General features: G+C 36.0%; 1 protein-coding gene across 3 annotated transcripts in view; it reads left to right on the plus strand.

Moving 5' to 3' along the window:
* COG5 (component of oligomeric golgi complex 5) overlaps positions 1 to 14,639 on the plus strand; it is a 297,897-nt gene that overhangs the window by 211,630 nt on the left and 71,628 nt on the right. For all 3 annotated transcript variants that reach the window (XM_049096361.1, XM_035701303.1, XM_049096362.1), the window contains one exon: positions 9,941 to 10,145. In XM_049096361.1, coding sequence (XP_048952318.1) covers positions 9,941 to 10,145 — 205 coding nt within the window. The remainder of the gene's footprint in view (positions 1 to 9,940; positions 10,146 to 14,639) is intronic.

Raw genomic sequence — 14,639 nt, forward strand, 5'->3', positions numbered from 1 at the left:
CAGTGGCTCAGCCAGTTAAGCGTCTATTCAACTCTTGATTTTTGTCTCAGATCATGATCTCAGAGTTGTGAGATCAAGCCCTGCATGGAGCTTCCTGCCCAGCGGGGAGTCAACTTGAGTAGTCTCTCTCCCTCTGTCCCTTCCCCCACACACATTCTATCTCTCTCTCTCTCTTTAAAAATAAATGAATAAACAAATAAATAAATCTTTTCTTTTAAATGTACTTTATCATTTAAAATCTTTTTTTGAGGGACACCCAGGTGGCTCAGCAGTTGGGTGCATCTGCCTTCGTGATTCTGGAGTGCTGGGATCTGCTGCATTGGGCTCCCTGCTTGGAGCCTGCTTCTCCTGCCTATGTCTCTGCCTCTTTCTTTCTCTGTCTCTCATGAATGAATAAATAAAACCTTTTTTTGAAATCTTGGAGTTGTTGTAGTCAGTATTTTCTTTCTGTAGAGTAAAAATTTAGTTTCTATTTTGAATATTCTTGCTCAATGACAGGGATAGATGAAAGAAAATAGCCTTTAGCATACTTGAAAACTTTCAGACCTTTAACCAATTTCACCTTCCAATATTGTTTGTTACCAGTTGATTTGGCACATTTTTAGTAGAAATTGTATAAGGTAAACTTCATGCCAATAAATCACACAGATATTGAGTGGAGGTGCAGCTATAAAGGCAATGTTTTTGTCTACTAATTCAGTCATGTCTGTCAATTCTGGATCTGATTGAATTTTCTTATGGATAGTTTTTTTCTGACTTTTCTTCATGTCTAATAATTTTGGGGGGTTATAAGACATAAATTTTTACAATGTCTGGTACTGGACACTTTTATCTCCTGTAAATATTCTTGTTAGATACTGTCAAATGACTTAGAAACAACTTGGGTTTTTTTTGAGTCTTTTAAGATTAGCCTGAGTAGTGTTTAGTCTTGAGCTAATTATTTTCCACTACTGAGGCAATACTTTCCTTAGTACTCTACCAGATTCTCTGAATTATAAGGTCTTCCAACCTGGCTTTCAGGAACAGGCAGTCTTCGCAGTCTTGCGTGAGTAACGGATATTCTAACTAATCCTGCATAGGTTCTTCCCCCATACTCTGGAACTTTTTTCACACACATAGGATGAGTATTGTTTTGCTCAGTACGCAAGGTGGACCATTTGCAGATCTCTGGTTAATCCTTTATGTGCAGTTCTCTTCTCTCTGGTGTTCTGTCCCATGAACTCTAGCTGCTTCAGTTTTCCTGGTCTTGGGGACAGAAGGTGTAGAGGAGTCTCTTACTCTTGCCAGTGCCGTAGGCTAGAAGCCCCTGGTAGGAAATAAGCTGATGTTACCAAAGTGGGAGGTTCTTTCCCTACTCAATACCTTTTGCCAAATAGCCAACTAACAAAGCAGTAACTGATGGCAAGCACATAATTTATTCAGTGGCCATAGAATGGAGAAGGGGAGTTCATGCTGTAATGGTACCTTCTCTCCAAGTAGGTTTTATGGGGTTAGGGTAATTAGGGGCTGGCAAGCAAATTGACAGAGGAATTTTTCCAGGATGAGGGAGGAGGCTTCCGAACAAGGGTATAATCTCTTTTCTTCCCCTAAATGGGCACTGTCGGATCTGTCATGGGCTGTTAGGTGTGTTTTTTCTTATTACAGTTAGATGAGGTCATCTGGACGGTTAGCACAGCGTCTAAACTGGATCAGACCACTCTATATTGGATCCTGGGGGCTTTTTTGGAGCTTGTGGCTTTGGCATCCTGCCTTAGCTTCTGGTAGAAAGCAGCACCTGTGAGTAGGGCTAGAAGACTGAGTTATTGTGACTTGTTAGTAAGTCCTCAGTGGCACTGGGATGGTTGTAGGGTTTACCTCATTTATTTCCTATGCCTCAAGAGATCACTGTCTTTTATTACACATCTTTTAATGTGTGGTGTTTCAAAAACCATTATTTTATATATTTTGTCTGTTGTGAGTTTGGTGTTTGTTTTGTTTTTGTTTTTGTTTTTGTTTTTGTTTTTGGTTGTTTCAGATAGGAGGTTAATCTGGTCTCTGCTACTCCACCTTGACCAGAAGCAGAAGTATCTCAGCTAGTATTAAGAGTAATGATTAAAACTACATTTCAAAATACTATACAGTATGTGCATGTGTAACAGTTACTGTCATTCAACTTCTCTTTGGTCATGTGCTGCATTATCATCCTTAACCATTATAAGCCTTTGGCGTTCTTTACATGCTCTTCTTTTTCCCATTCTGCTCATTCTCGGTGACCAGCCTTGTCTCCTGGGTCATCAAGATAATTAAGGTCATTAGGAAACTCTTTCAATATCCTCTGAATGAAAGCCTTCTTTTCTCCCCGTGGGTCTGAGTGTGAGGTAACAGTCTTATTCTCCAGAGCCGCCCATTCACCATCAGTGACTGCCTGCTTTGTGTACCCTTTGCTCACAGCAACACCTTTCATAAGTCTCTGTTCTATCTTGTGTTTCTCCTTTTCTGTTGATTTCTTCCCCTCAGATAGGAAACCCCTCCAGGTTGCTCTAATCTAGTAAAAACTAAAACTAGAGAGTTCCTCTTTAGTTACTATTTGATCTCTGCTCTTTTTATCCAAACCTCTCAAAAGAGTAGTTGGTATTTTTTTTGTTTTGTTTTGTTTTTTGCCTTCATTTTCATACTGTTGATTTCTCAACTAGGTGTACTCTGGCCATCTTTTACTATTCTATTGAAATTGTTCTCATCAAAGTAAGCAGTGACCTGCCTTTTAATGATCAGATCCAAATATTTTTCAGTTCTTAAATTATGGGACCTATCTATCTAGCTTGTGTAGTTAAAGAAGCCACTGAGAGGAAATATAATATTTTTAGGCAAAAGATTCCATCAGTATTTCACATTCAGAGTAGTTTGTTACTTCTGATAGCATTATTACCTTAATAACTTCCTCTGGGAGAACTCCAAAGTAAGTTGTTTGTAAAGCACCTTCCATTTATATAGCACATACAGTCCCTGAAGTGTACCATAGTACTTCTTAAAATTATAGACAGGCAATATTAAGGAATACAACCATCTGCAGAGTTGAAGATTATGCACAACGTAACAGATTGCCTTAGTAAGGAATATTTTGGCAGAAAATATCTAAAGGGAAATTTTCCTAGTTAGGAACATGTTCTTTCTGATTATAAATGTTCATGCTTAGTAAAAAGAAGTTCTACTAGATTTGATAAAATATAATCCTAGACAATGAGTGTACTTTATTAAAAAGGCAAGGAGCCTGATTGAACCTGTCACCTTGAAAATTCAAAAAAGCTTCTATAGGATATCTGCTGCCTTAATTATCTTTGGGTGATAGTTATTTCCAAAATGACTTCTAAGCTTTATGTCTGTTACTTTTATTGATAGAATATATATATATTAAATACATACATTTACAGGGTCATTATATTTTATACTTTGAACTAGTAAATGTTACAAATCAATTATATCTCAATAAAACTGAAAAAATAAACCTTAAAAGATTAAAAATTTTTCATTGATTTTCCATTACTCTTTTTTTTTTAAAGATTGTATTTATTTATCTATGTTAGAGATAAAGTGTGTGAGCAGGTGGTGGACGGGGAGCAGAGGGAGAGGGACAAGCAGACACCATGCTGAGCAAGGAACCCGACACAGGGCTCCCTCGACCCTGAGATCATAGCCTGAGCTGAAATCAAGAGTCAGACACTTAATTGACTGAGCCACCTGGGCACCCCCGCATTACTCTTAAAAAGTCATTTATTATAGTATCAGACTCATAAAGAAAAAAGGGTTAAGTATCATAACTATACACCTAAATAAATTTTTCAAACCTTAATATAGCCATGTAGCCAAAATGAAGAACAGCATCAAGATCGAGAAACAGGATCCCCGGGTGCCTCAGCAGTTTAGCGCCTACCTTTGGCCCAGGGTGTAATTCTGGGGTCCCAGGATCGAGTCCCGCATCGGGCTCCCTGCGTGGAGCCTGCTTCTCCTTCTGCCTGTGTCTTTACCTCTCTCTCTTTCTCTCTGTCTCTCATGAATAAATGAATAAAATCTTTAAAAAAAAAAAAAAAAGATCAAGAAACAAAGTATTACCTGACCCAGAAGCTCCCCTCAGGTCTCCTAGTTTTTGCCAGGCACTCTCCGTTATGACAAGAGTATTCACTCATTTCTAATGACATAGATTCTTTTTAAATTTTTATTTTATGCAGATAAAATTTTCCATATTGTAAGTCTTATGTTTGCTGCCTGATACCTCTCACTCAACGTGTTTCTAAGAATCCTCTATATTGTTGCATGCATTTGTAGGTTATTATCAGTGTTGTAAAATGTTCCATTTTGTGAATATACCATAATATATTTATCCACCATATTATTGATGGGCATTTGGGTTATTTCATATTTTGAGCTATATTAAGTAATGCTCTTATGAGAAATCTGTCCATTTTTACTGGGAAAAAACCTGGGAATGGAAAATAGGTACTTGTAGTAGACAGAATTACATGCCTCATAGAGATTTGCATGTGTTACCTTAGGTGGCAGAAAGGATTTTGCAGATGTGATTTGTGGCTCTGAGATGGAAAGATTGTCCTGGATCATCTGGGTGGGCCCAGTATAATCACAGAGGCCTTTAGAAGGGTATGAGGAGCAGAAGAGTCAGAAGAGGAGATGTAACTATTGAAATAGAAGTTAGAGCTTGTAATACAACTGCTGGAAGGGGCCCACAAGCCAAGTGGTTTAGGCAGGTGGAGAAGTCAAGGAAAAACTCCTTTAGGACCATCAGAAAGAACATAGCCTGTTGATAACTTGATTTTGGCTTAGATCAGTTTTGTACTTCAGACCTCCAGATCTGCAAGATAATACATTTATATTGTTTTAAACCACCAAATTTATGGTAATTTGTCACAGCAGCTGTGGAAACTAGTATGTAATAGAGTTTACATATGGTCAGTTTGAATAGTTACTGCTGAAGAGTTTTCAAATGTTGCACCAATTTAAACTCTTTGAGGCAGTCTGCTTTTTCCTATATCCTTGTCAACACTTGGTATTGTTTGTGTTTTTTTTCCCTTTAACTATTCTGGTGGACATTTAGTCAAATCACATTGTAGTCTTAATTGTATTCCCCTAGTGATTAATGATACTCACTTTTTCCATATATTTATAGGCTATTTAGATAATGTTCTTTTTCAAAGTTTCTGTTCATTTCTATGGAACTATCTTACTGATTTATAAGATTTTGTTACATAATCTGATTTAACTGGTTTCTTTTATCCCCCTTTGGCAATCTAGTTGTACATATATAGGTTGATCATTTCACTTCATTCTGGGATTAGGATGGATTAAGGTAGTTGCAGTTTTAATAAGACTCAGTCTATCTCTAATTTTTCCTTTTCCTTGGGCATGCTTCTCCCAGGCTTTTAATTGAGAGGCTGGAGGGTCTTTGCCTCTTCATCCCTGAAATAATTGATTTTTTTTAAAGATTTTGATTTATTCATGAGAGACACACAGAGAGAGAGGCAGATTCACAGGCAGAGGGAGAGCAGGCTCCATGCAGGGAGCCTGATGCGGGACTTGATCCTGGGACTCCAGGATCATGACCTGAGCCAAAGGCAGACCCTTAACCACTGAGCCACCCAGGTGTCCCGAAATAATTGATTTTAATCTGCCATTCAGTGGTTTTCAGACAAGGCTCTTCAGCTTTCCGCTTCATGAAACTGCAGAATCTAGTGAACGTCTTCATAGGAAGGAAGACTTGCTTGTGTTTGTGGCATGATCTCTCCCCCATAGCTGGCCTTTGTTTCCTATGATATGTTTCCACAGTATGAAGGATAGTTTACCTCTGCCCTTTGAAGTTTTAGACCTACTTCCCCAGCTTCCCTTACAAGTCCATAACTAAGTAAATCTTCCATGGGACACTAGGGTTGAGAGTCCTTAAGCTTCAAAAATCTTCTATCCCATGAACCACTAAAAGCTCTGCTAGTTTCTTCTCCAGCATAGGAGAACCTCTGCTTGGTCCAAGCTTGAATTTATAAAAATATATATGGCTTCTTTAATTGTTACAGTGGGAGCCCTGATCTGTCTCCATTCTTCTCCACCCCCACCTCCACCCTCTGCTATTATTCCCAAGATACATTCCCAATGTGACTTTTCTGGTCCCTTCTTATCAGCACTCTTTTTTTTTTTTTTTTCCTTTCTAATTTTTTATCTCTGTAGTGGAGTATTAGTTTGTGAATGAATCACGCTCTCCTCAGTACTTACAAGTACCTGAAACACGTGTCTCTATCCTCCCCCTCATCTGGATAACTCACATTAGTCTTCCCATTCTCAGTTGAGAAATGAAGTGTTCTTTTGATGTCTCCCTCCCCATACACATGCTCAGATATGGGTATGACATCCTCTGTCTGCTCCCCTAAAGCTCTTCTATGTCGCCAATGTAATTATCCCACTGTATCATAATGGCTCACCTCCTTGCTTGTCTGTATCTTTTACCAGGCTCTAGGAAAAGCTTATCTGTGTGCCTCTGTTCCATATTATGCTCCTGTCACAAAGCACAGTGTTCATTATATAAATGACATTCAGTTGAAATGGATGCCTAATGTGTTAAATTAATTTTTAAAGGCTTCAGGAATTCGGAAATCTGAGGAGGAAAAACTAAAAGGAAAAATACCTTTTATTAAAAGAATAATAAGCACTTACAAGCTAAATGAGATCCTATTGTAAAATACTCTTAGAAAGCAACAGTATGTATGTATGATACACAGGGACATGAAAGGATGGCACAAAAACATAGGGATGATTATCACAGGATAATAGAATATCAAATAATTTTTACCTTTTTCATTATACTTTTATATATATTTGATCCTTGCAGTGAACATTTTATGTCATCATTGATAAAATATGGAGCAGTTTTCGTTGAGGTAAAAGAAGAAAGCAAATATGAGATTCAGATATTTAATTAAGTCCTCCATGGGGATTTGTTGAATGCATAATGTGACCCAGTTGTTATGGAAATGGATAAAGTGCTCAGAATTGAAGAGTAGAGTGAAATAAGAAGAGCTCAGGGGAAAATATCCCCAGTTTACCTCAAATATCAGGATAAATTCCAAAGGGATCAAAGAATCAAATGTAAACTATGAATCCATTCAAGTGCTGGAAGAAAACATAATTAAGTTAGGAATAGAGAAAACTTCTCTGATTTAACATCCAGAAGCAATCATGAAAAGACTGATTATTTGACTATATTAAAAGTTGTACATGGCAGGAAAAAACCTTAAGCAGAATAAAAGGACAAGTGAAAACTTGAAAAATATAACTTACATCAAAGAAAAGATGCTAATATCCTAAATATAAAAAGATGTTAAGAAAAAGGCTAACAACCCTAAAAATAAATAAATAAATAAATAAATATATATATATATATATATATATATATATATATATATATACACACCTACCTTTTATTTGGAAAAGATGCTCAGTGTCCTCCATGACTCAAGAAATGCAAAATAAACATACATAGAGACACCATTTCTCATGTATCAAATAGGGATAAAATCAAAAAAGCTTAAAAACACACTCCGTTAATAATCTTGTGGAGAAATGTCCTTATACATTGTGAATTCAAATACAGACCTTATGGAGGGGAGTTCATGAGTATCTTAACAAAATCATGTAAGCATTTGCTTTCTTACTCAGCAATTCTCCTAAGGATCCATTCTACAGATGCACCAGCAAAACTGTGGAAAGGCGTATTCACAGGACTATTCATTGGATCATTATTTGGAATAAAAAAAACTGGAAGTAGCCCAAATCTTCATCACTTAGGTGATTAAACAAACTGGTGCATACATAGGATGTAATGCCATGCAGCTATTTCAAATAATGAGAAAAAGAGGCCAAAAACAAAACAAAAACCTGAATGAGGAATATATATATGCTACTATGGAATGATCTCTAAGATATATTAAGTTTAAAAAGTGGAGAAATATATGTGTAGTGTGCTCTTGTTTACCCAAGATATGGAGTGGTATAAATACACATTTTGGCTTATATTTTTAAGAAATGGAAGAATAAACCATAAAGTCCAGAAAAATGACTACCAAGAGTGGAAGAAGGGTTGTGTGTGAAGAATATATTGGAGAGACCAGGGATAGAAGCTAGACTTCTTTGAACGTACTTTGTTGTGTAGGTTTAACTTCGAAGTCATGTAAATATTTTATATAGTTATAAAATGGAATGAAAATGAAAAAAGAAATTACTAAATATCAAAAGTAAAATGGAAAATCTTAATGCAAATGTTTGTCCAGTTGGTGGCAAAACCATACAGAGAGGCACTCACATTTGACTTTTTACTTTACTCATTTGACTACTTTATAGTAATTGTTTTTTTGGCCTTCTTGGGATATATTGAAAGGACAGTGACAACTACCCCCCCAAAATCCCATGAGCTGTTTTCAGTAATCCTATTATTGATGGTAGTATTATTACTGTTTTTCTCAGACTGTTATGTGTGTTTTATGGAATGGTACTTGGTTCCTGTGAGGAAAGCTGGAAACTAGAAATATTTAGGGGGAGTGGAAGGTAAGAAGTTGGAAGGATTTTTTGGGTGACCTTTATTTTTTTCTGTGGGGTAATAATAAAGGTGGTCATCTTCATATTGTAAGTGGATTCAAAATGAACTAGTTAGTTTGGAGGAGAATATGTATGCTTTATATTCCTGCTAAAAGGGATGGTTGTGGGATAGAATGCATACCCAGTTGGTGGATTCTGTAACTTTGTGTTGCTGATATTATGGAAAAACAACTAAGAAACCTTCTACTGATCATAGCCAGTTATAGGCAAGCAGTTATTCTGTCCTAATTATATGGATATATAGTTTGCAGAAGGGGATAACCACAGGTGGTTTTGTTGTTGTTTTTTAAAGTCTGATTCTCCATTCAAAACTTCATGTTTTAGGCTTTGATTGGATTTTCTATTTAAAACTTGCATTTTAATATCTGTTTATCTTAAATAGGGCTTCTTTGAGTTTTAAAAAGGTCTGAATGAGAGAGGATGTTTGCAAATAATATATCTGATAAGGGGTTACTATCCAATATATATAAAGAACTCATACAACTTAGTACAAAAAATACTAATAAATCACCTAATTAAACATGGGCATAGACATTTTTCCAGAAGAAGGAATACCAACAGGTACGTGAAAAGATGCTCAGCATCATTAATCATCAGGGAAACGCAAATTAAAACCATAGTGAGCTATTACCTCACATCTGTCAGAATGGCTAGAATCAAAAAGACAAGAAATAAGAAGTGATCCTAATGTGGAGAAAAAGGAACCCTTTTACACTGTTGATGGGAATGTAAATTGGTGCAGCCACTGTGGAAAATATTGTGGAGGTTCCTCAAAAAAATTCAAAATAGAACTATATGATCTGGCAATTCTGCTTCTGGTACTTACCCAGGATTTTTAAAGATTTCTTTCTGCTACTGATTTCTAATACTTCGTATAACTTGAAAGTTTTTGTATCTATTTAGACTGTTTTATGGCATCAAATATTATTGATCTTCATATTGCACTTCAAAATGTGTACTTTGCTGTTTTGGATGAAGTATTATATAAATGTCAAGTGAATTTAGATATTGTTTAGGTTTTCTATATGCTTACTGACTTTCTGTGTACTGGATTTATCAGTTATTGCGAGAGAAGGAATTGAAATCTTTAGTTCTAATTGTTGATTTGCCTGTTTTCTTATAGATTAGATTTCAAAATATGTGATTCACATATCAAATGCAGTGATTAGTGTAAGAGAAAAATTACCTTTACTGGCATTATTTTAAAAAGCCTTATTAGAGTATATCTTCTACCATCATCATATATAAAAGAAAATTTATTTGCTACATTTTATTTTATTGTTTATCTTATCCATGTTATTTTTTTGCTTGGCAGCTTCTATGTTTTTGAAACAGGCATTTGAAGGAGAATACCCTAAATTATTACGTCTTTACAATGACTTATGGAAGCGTCTTCAACAATACAGCCAAAATATTCAAGGAAAGTTTAATGCAAGTGGAACTACAGACCTTTATGTTGACCTACAACAGATGGACGATGATACGCAAGACATATTCATACCAAAGAAGCCAGATTACGAGTATGTTGCTTAATCAAGCCTATTTGTTGTCATGATAAGGATTTTGTTACTGTTTTTATAATGAACTAGAAATTGGGAATATGTTAATCTTCTATATATTTATAATTATCATGATTTATATGTATACTGTAGAAGACTTTGGAACACTTAAATGAAGAAGTCAGATGTGATTCTTAGTTGAGCAGCCTGGTTCCTAACTGGAATCTGATGTAAAATATAGCACCACATAGGGTGAAGAGAAGCTAGGAGATGAGCATATGTGGTCACCATCTTTTAATTGGTAATATACCTGTCATTACATCAGATAGTACCATTGATAGACCACTGGCATAAATATGACATAAAAGTAACTAGTGTGTTCAGGAACTATAGAGGAAATAAATCTTATGCTGGGATAGCTTCTCAGTGTGGTAGGAAAAAACTGAGTATAGTCACAATTAAACCTCAAATCTCTTAGCTTATTCATAAAGTACAGTATATGTAGCCATATAGTTAGGTGCAACTTTGGAAAACAATATACCATCTCGTAAGTTTAAGCCATCCAACTTTCCTCCTAAATTGAAAAAGTATTATTTTCAAATTTCTCTTTGAACAACAAATCAATTGATTGGCTTGCACGTTTTCTTTAAAAACTAGAATCATGGGGATCCCTGGGTGGCTCAGCGGTTTAGCGCCTACCTTCAGCCCAGGGTGTGATCCTGGAGTCCTGGGATCGAGTCCCACGTCGGGCTCCTGGTACGGAGCCTGCTTCTCCCTCTGCCTGTGTCTCTGCCCCCCCCCCCTCTCTCTCTCTCTCTCTCTCTCTCTCTATGTCTATCATGAATAAATAAATAAGATCTCTTTAAAAAAAAAAAAACTAGAATCATTTATTGTGACAATAAATAAATAAATAAATAAATTGCTCAGATAACAGCAAATTCTTAACACGTACCTTGTAAAAAAAGATGTTAGGTGGATTTAAATATTTCTCTTTTAGTTTTTAGTTTTCTAAATACCTAGTGTATCCACCATTGTAAAAAGTTCTAGCTAATGAAATAACAGGATGTAGAAGTTTTCATTGGCAAAATAAATGGCATGACAGTAGGCTAGGAAGATAGACTGAAACTATATTGTTCTCTTCCATAACTCTTTTATGCTAAACTTGGAGATTAGATAAGAACTAATGAAGAAGGGCATGAGAACTAAACTCATCTCTTGATCTATAAAGATCTAGTCAGTTTTTAAGTATGTAAAATAGAATATATTATTCTATTTTTGGCTTAGTTCTATTTTTTATTTTTTTATTTGTTGGGGGGAGGAGTTCTATTTTTTAAATCCATATTCTTGCCCTTAAAAAGATCTGTAAGTATCCACAGCAAAAGGTGATAGTGGTTTGTCTCCAGGAGGTAGAATTTTTGTTTGGCATTTTGTGCTTTTCTTTAAAATTAAAAAGGAGTGGAGGGAGAGCAGTAAATTCAATGGAGAGAGAAAAAAATCAGGAAAAACCTGCTGTGTTTTGATTAATGGGATATTATTGTCAACTTCTGGAGGTCAAATTCAGTTAAGTAGTTGGTGGGGGAGAGGAGGTATGATCCATATACTTAAGAAGCCAAAAAATCATGAAGGTAATGAGGAAACAAATACAATGGGTTTTTTAATATTCTTTCAAGAAGTAAGGTAGAGAAGAAAACATAAATTTGACCATGTTAACTGAGCTAAAAGAAATTTGTTTTGTTTTATTTTTAGTAAAGATAGGGAGATTGGACAGTGTTTATAAATAGAAGTAGCTGGTGGAGAGAGAGATAGGAGATACAAGAAAGAAGTAATGAATGGGACAAGGCCCTAGAAGAATCAAAATAGTCAAGAAATAAGTAACTAGGTTAGCAATTTTTTTTTACCTTTTAGTATTCATGCTGTATTTTCAGTAGTGGTAATTGCTATGAAGAAAATAAGATAATGTGATAGCATACTTTATATAGTGTGATCAGGGAAGACATCTATGAGAAGGTGACATTTGATCTGAGATCTAAATCATGCCTAGATATGGAATGGTAGGTACAAAAGCATTGTTAGAATTGATGAAAGACAAAATGGGAGAAGATTGGGGTGACATTTCTGGGGTGACAATATGCCGTATTCCCCTGACTCACCAGTCACCAGTTACTCACCAGTGAAACTGGAGGAAAAAAGCCTCTTTTTTCCAAAACCTCTGAAAATGGTCCTAAAAGCAAATAACAAATGAAAAGTCATGTACTCAAAATCTATGAACATTCAGTAACAGTTCTGTAAGAGGTTGTGATCTTTGAACCAAGACTGTTTCCTCCCTTCCTTCTCCTTCTACCCGCTCAGCAAGGCATAGACTCCACTCAGACTGTAGCAGTCAAGAGCCAAGGGCCCCCTCTACGCCAACTCCCAACAGGAAGGCTTCCTTCCTAAGAGGAGCAGAACCTCAGCACTTCTCATCCTGCCCTCATTTCTGTAGCTGAGGCTAAGTTTCAAGCAAGTGAGATCAAGAGGTAGGGTGCTTCTTTAATTGTGCACAACCCTACTCAACAGGTAGAGTCTCTATCTTTTGGACTCTCTGAAAATACAATAAACTTCCCACTTTTAAAATAGTGGTTCCATGCCAAGAAAGGCAAGCTGAGAGGACCTCAGGCTGCTGGCCCCACACCCCACCACTAAGTTCCTAAAGTGAGATGTCACTCAGAGAAAGGCTTGCCATTTTCTCCACCTTTAGTCCCAGAGCTCTGGCACAAAAATTCTCCTTGGGGAAGAAGCAAGCAGTTAAAACCTTAACTGTATATTTCCTTGAAAGTAACTGACATCATTTGCAATAAGCCTGGGAAAGCTTAAAGCTGAGGACATTCTCAGAAGCAGTGGAGGTTATGGTGAAGGTTATGATAAGGAAGATACAGACTATACTATAGGCCAACTAGCTCCTAGGAGAGATCTGTGGAATAAGACAACTGAAAGGAGTTCTTGGAGATCAGAACAAATATCAACATGACCTCAGAAATTATTTTATCAAAGGAGCTACAATTAGATTGGATTAGCTTGTAAAGGAATTTATGGTCTATTGAAAACAATAGAGCAATCTGCAGCAGCTGAGTGTAGTCCAAGAAAGAGGGGTAATGGAACCCTATCAGGTCCCACTGTTCTCCCTGGGTGACTATGGGCATACCCAAAGCTATGCCTCTCTAACAAAGGTTTCACACTGCAGGGGAGAAATAGACTTCACTAAAATAATCTAGCTAGTCACTAAACAAGCAAATAACAATAACAAGCTAGAGGTACAGAGATCTAGCATATTATCTGAAATGTCCAGTTTCTAACAAAAATAATGAGACATACAAAGAAATCAAAGAAATAAGAGTATGGCCCAAACACTAGGAAAGCAAACAAACAAGCAACAGAGACTGCTTATTCACAGAGAGTGAATGAACATTCAGGTTTAATAGACTAAGGCTTCAAATTAGTCATTAGAAATATGTTCACAGAACTAAAGGAAAGCATGATTAAAGGACTATATGATGACAATGATGCATCAAAAGAGAATATCAATAAAAAGATGAACATTATAAAAAAGAATCAAGTAGAAATGCTGGAGTTGAATAGTTAGGTAAACTAAAATTTTTAAAAATCACTGGAAGGACTCAACAGTAGAATTGACTGGCATTAAAAAAGCCAACTGGAAACTAGATTTGTGTAGGCCTAAGAACAGATAGGAAAAAAAATGAAGAAAAATGAACAGAGCCTCAGAGAAATGTAATTAACAATTAAACATATGTAATGGGAGTGCCACAGTAAGAGGAGAGAGAAAGGAGAAGAAAAAATATTCAAAGAAAGAATGGCTGAAAACTTCCCAAATTTATTGAAAAACAACATATACACCCAGGACGCTCAACAAACTCCAAGTAGGATAAACACATAAAGACCACAAACAGACACATCATAGTAAAAGTGTTCAAAGTGAAGGACAAGGAGAAAATATTCAGAGCAGGCAAAGAAAAACTACTTCCCACTTACAAGGGAACCCCAAAAGATTTATGGCTCACTTCTCAGCAGAAACAAAGGAGGCTAGAAGATGGTGGACTCAAAGTGCTTTAGGAAAGAAACTGAACCAACTATCCTATATCCAGTAAAGCTGTTGTTCGTGATGAAGAGAAGTAAAGACTTACCTAGATAAATAAAAACTGGGGGAATTTGTTGCTAGCAGACCTAACTTGCAAAAAATATTATAGGAGGTTCTTCAGACCAAAACCAAGTAATTTCAGTTAATAACTCAAATACACATAAACAAAAAGTACCAGTAAAGAAATTATAAAAAATATTATAAATGCATGTTTTCTCCTTTATTGTCTTAACTGATTTAAAGTGTAGTTGTATAAAACATGTATAGAATATATTGTTGGGCTTATAACATGTAGAAATGTAATGTGTATGTATAAATTTTCCAAAACAGCATAGAGGAGGTAGCTATAATGTGCTATGGAAACAATGACAGATGGTTGACTG

Source organism: Canis lupus, chromosome 18 (assembly GCF_003254725.2).
Source record: "Canis lupus dingo isolate Sandy chromosome 18, ASM325472v2, whole genome shotgun sequence".
In the NCBI taxonomy this organism is placed as follows: domain Eukaryota; kingdom Metazoa; phylum Chordata; class Mammalia; order Carnivora; family Canidae; genus Canis; species Canis lupus.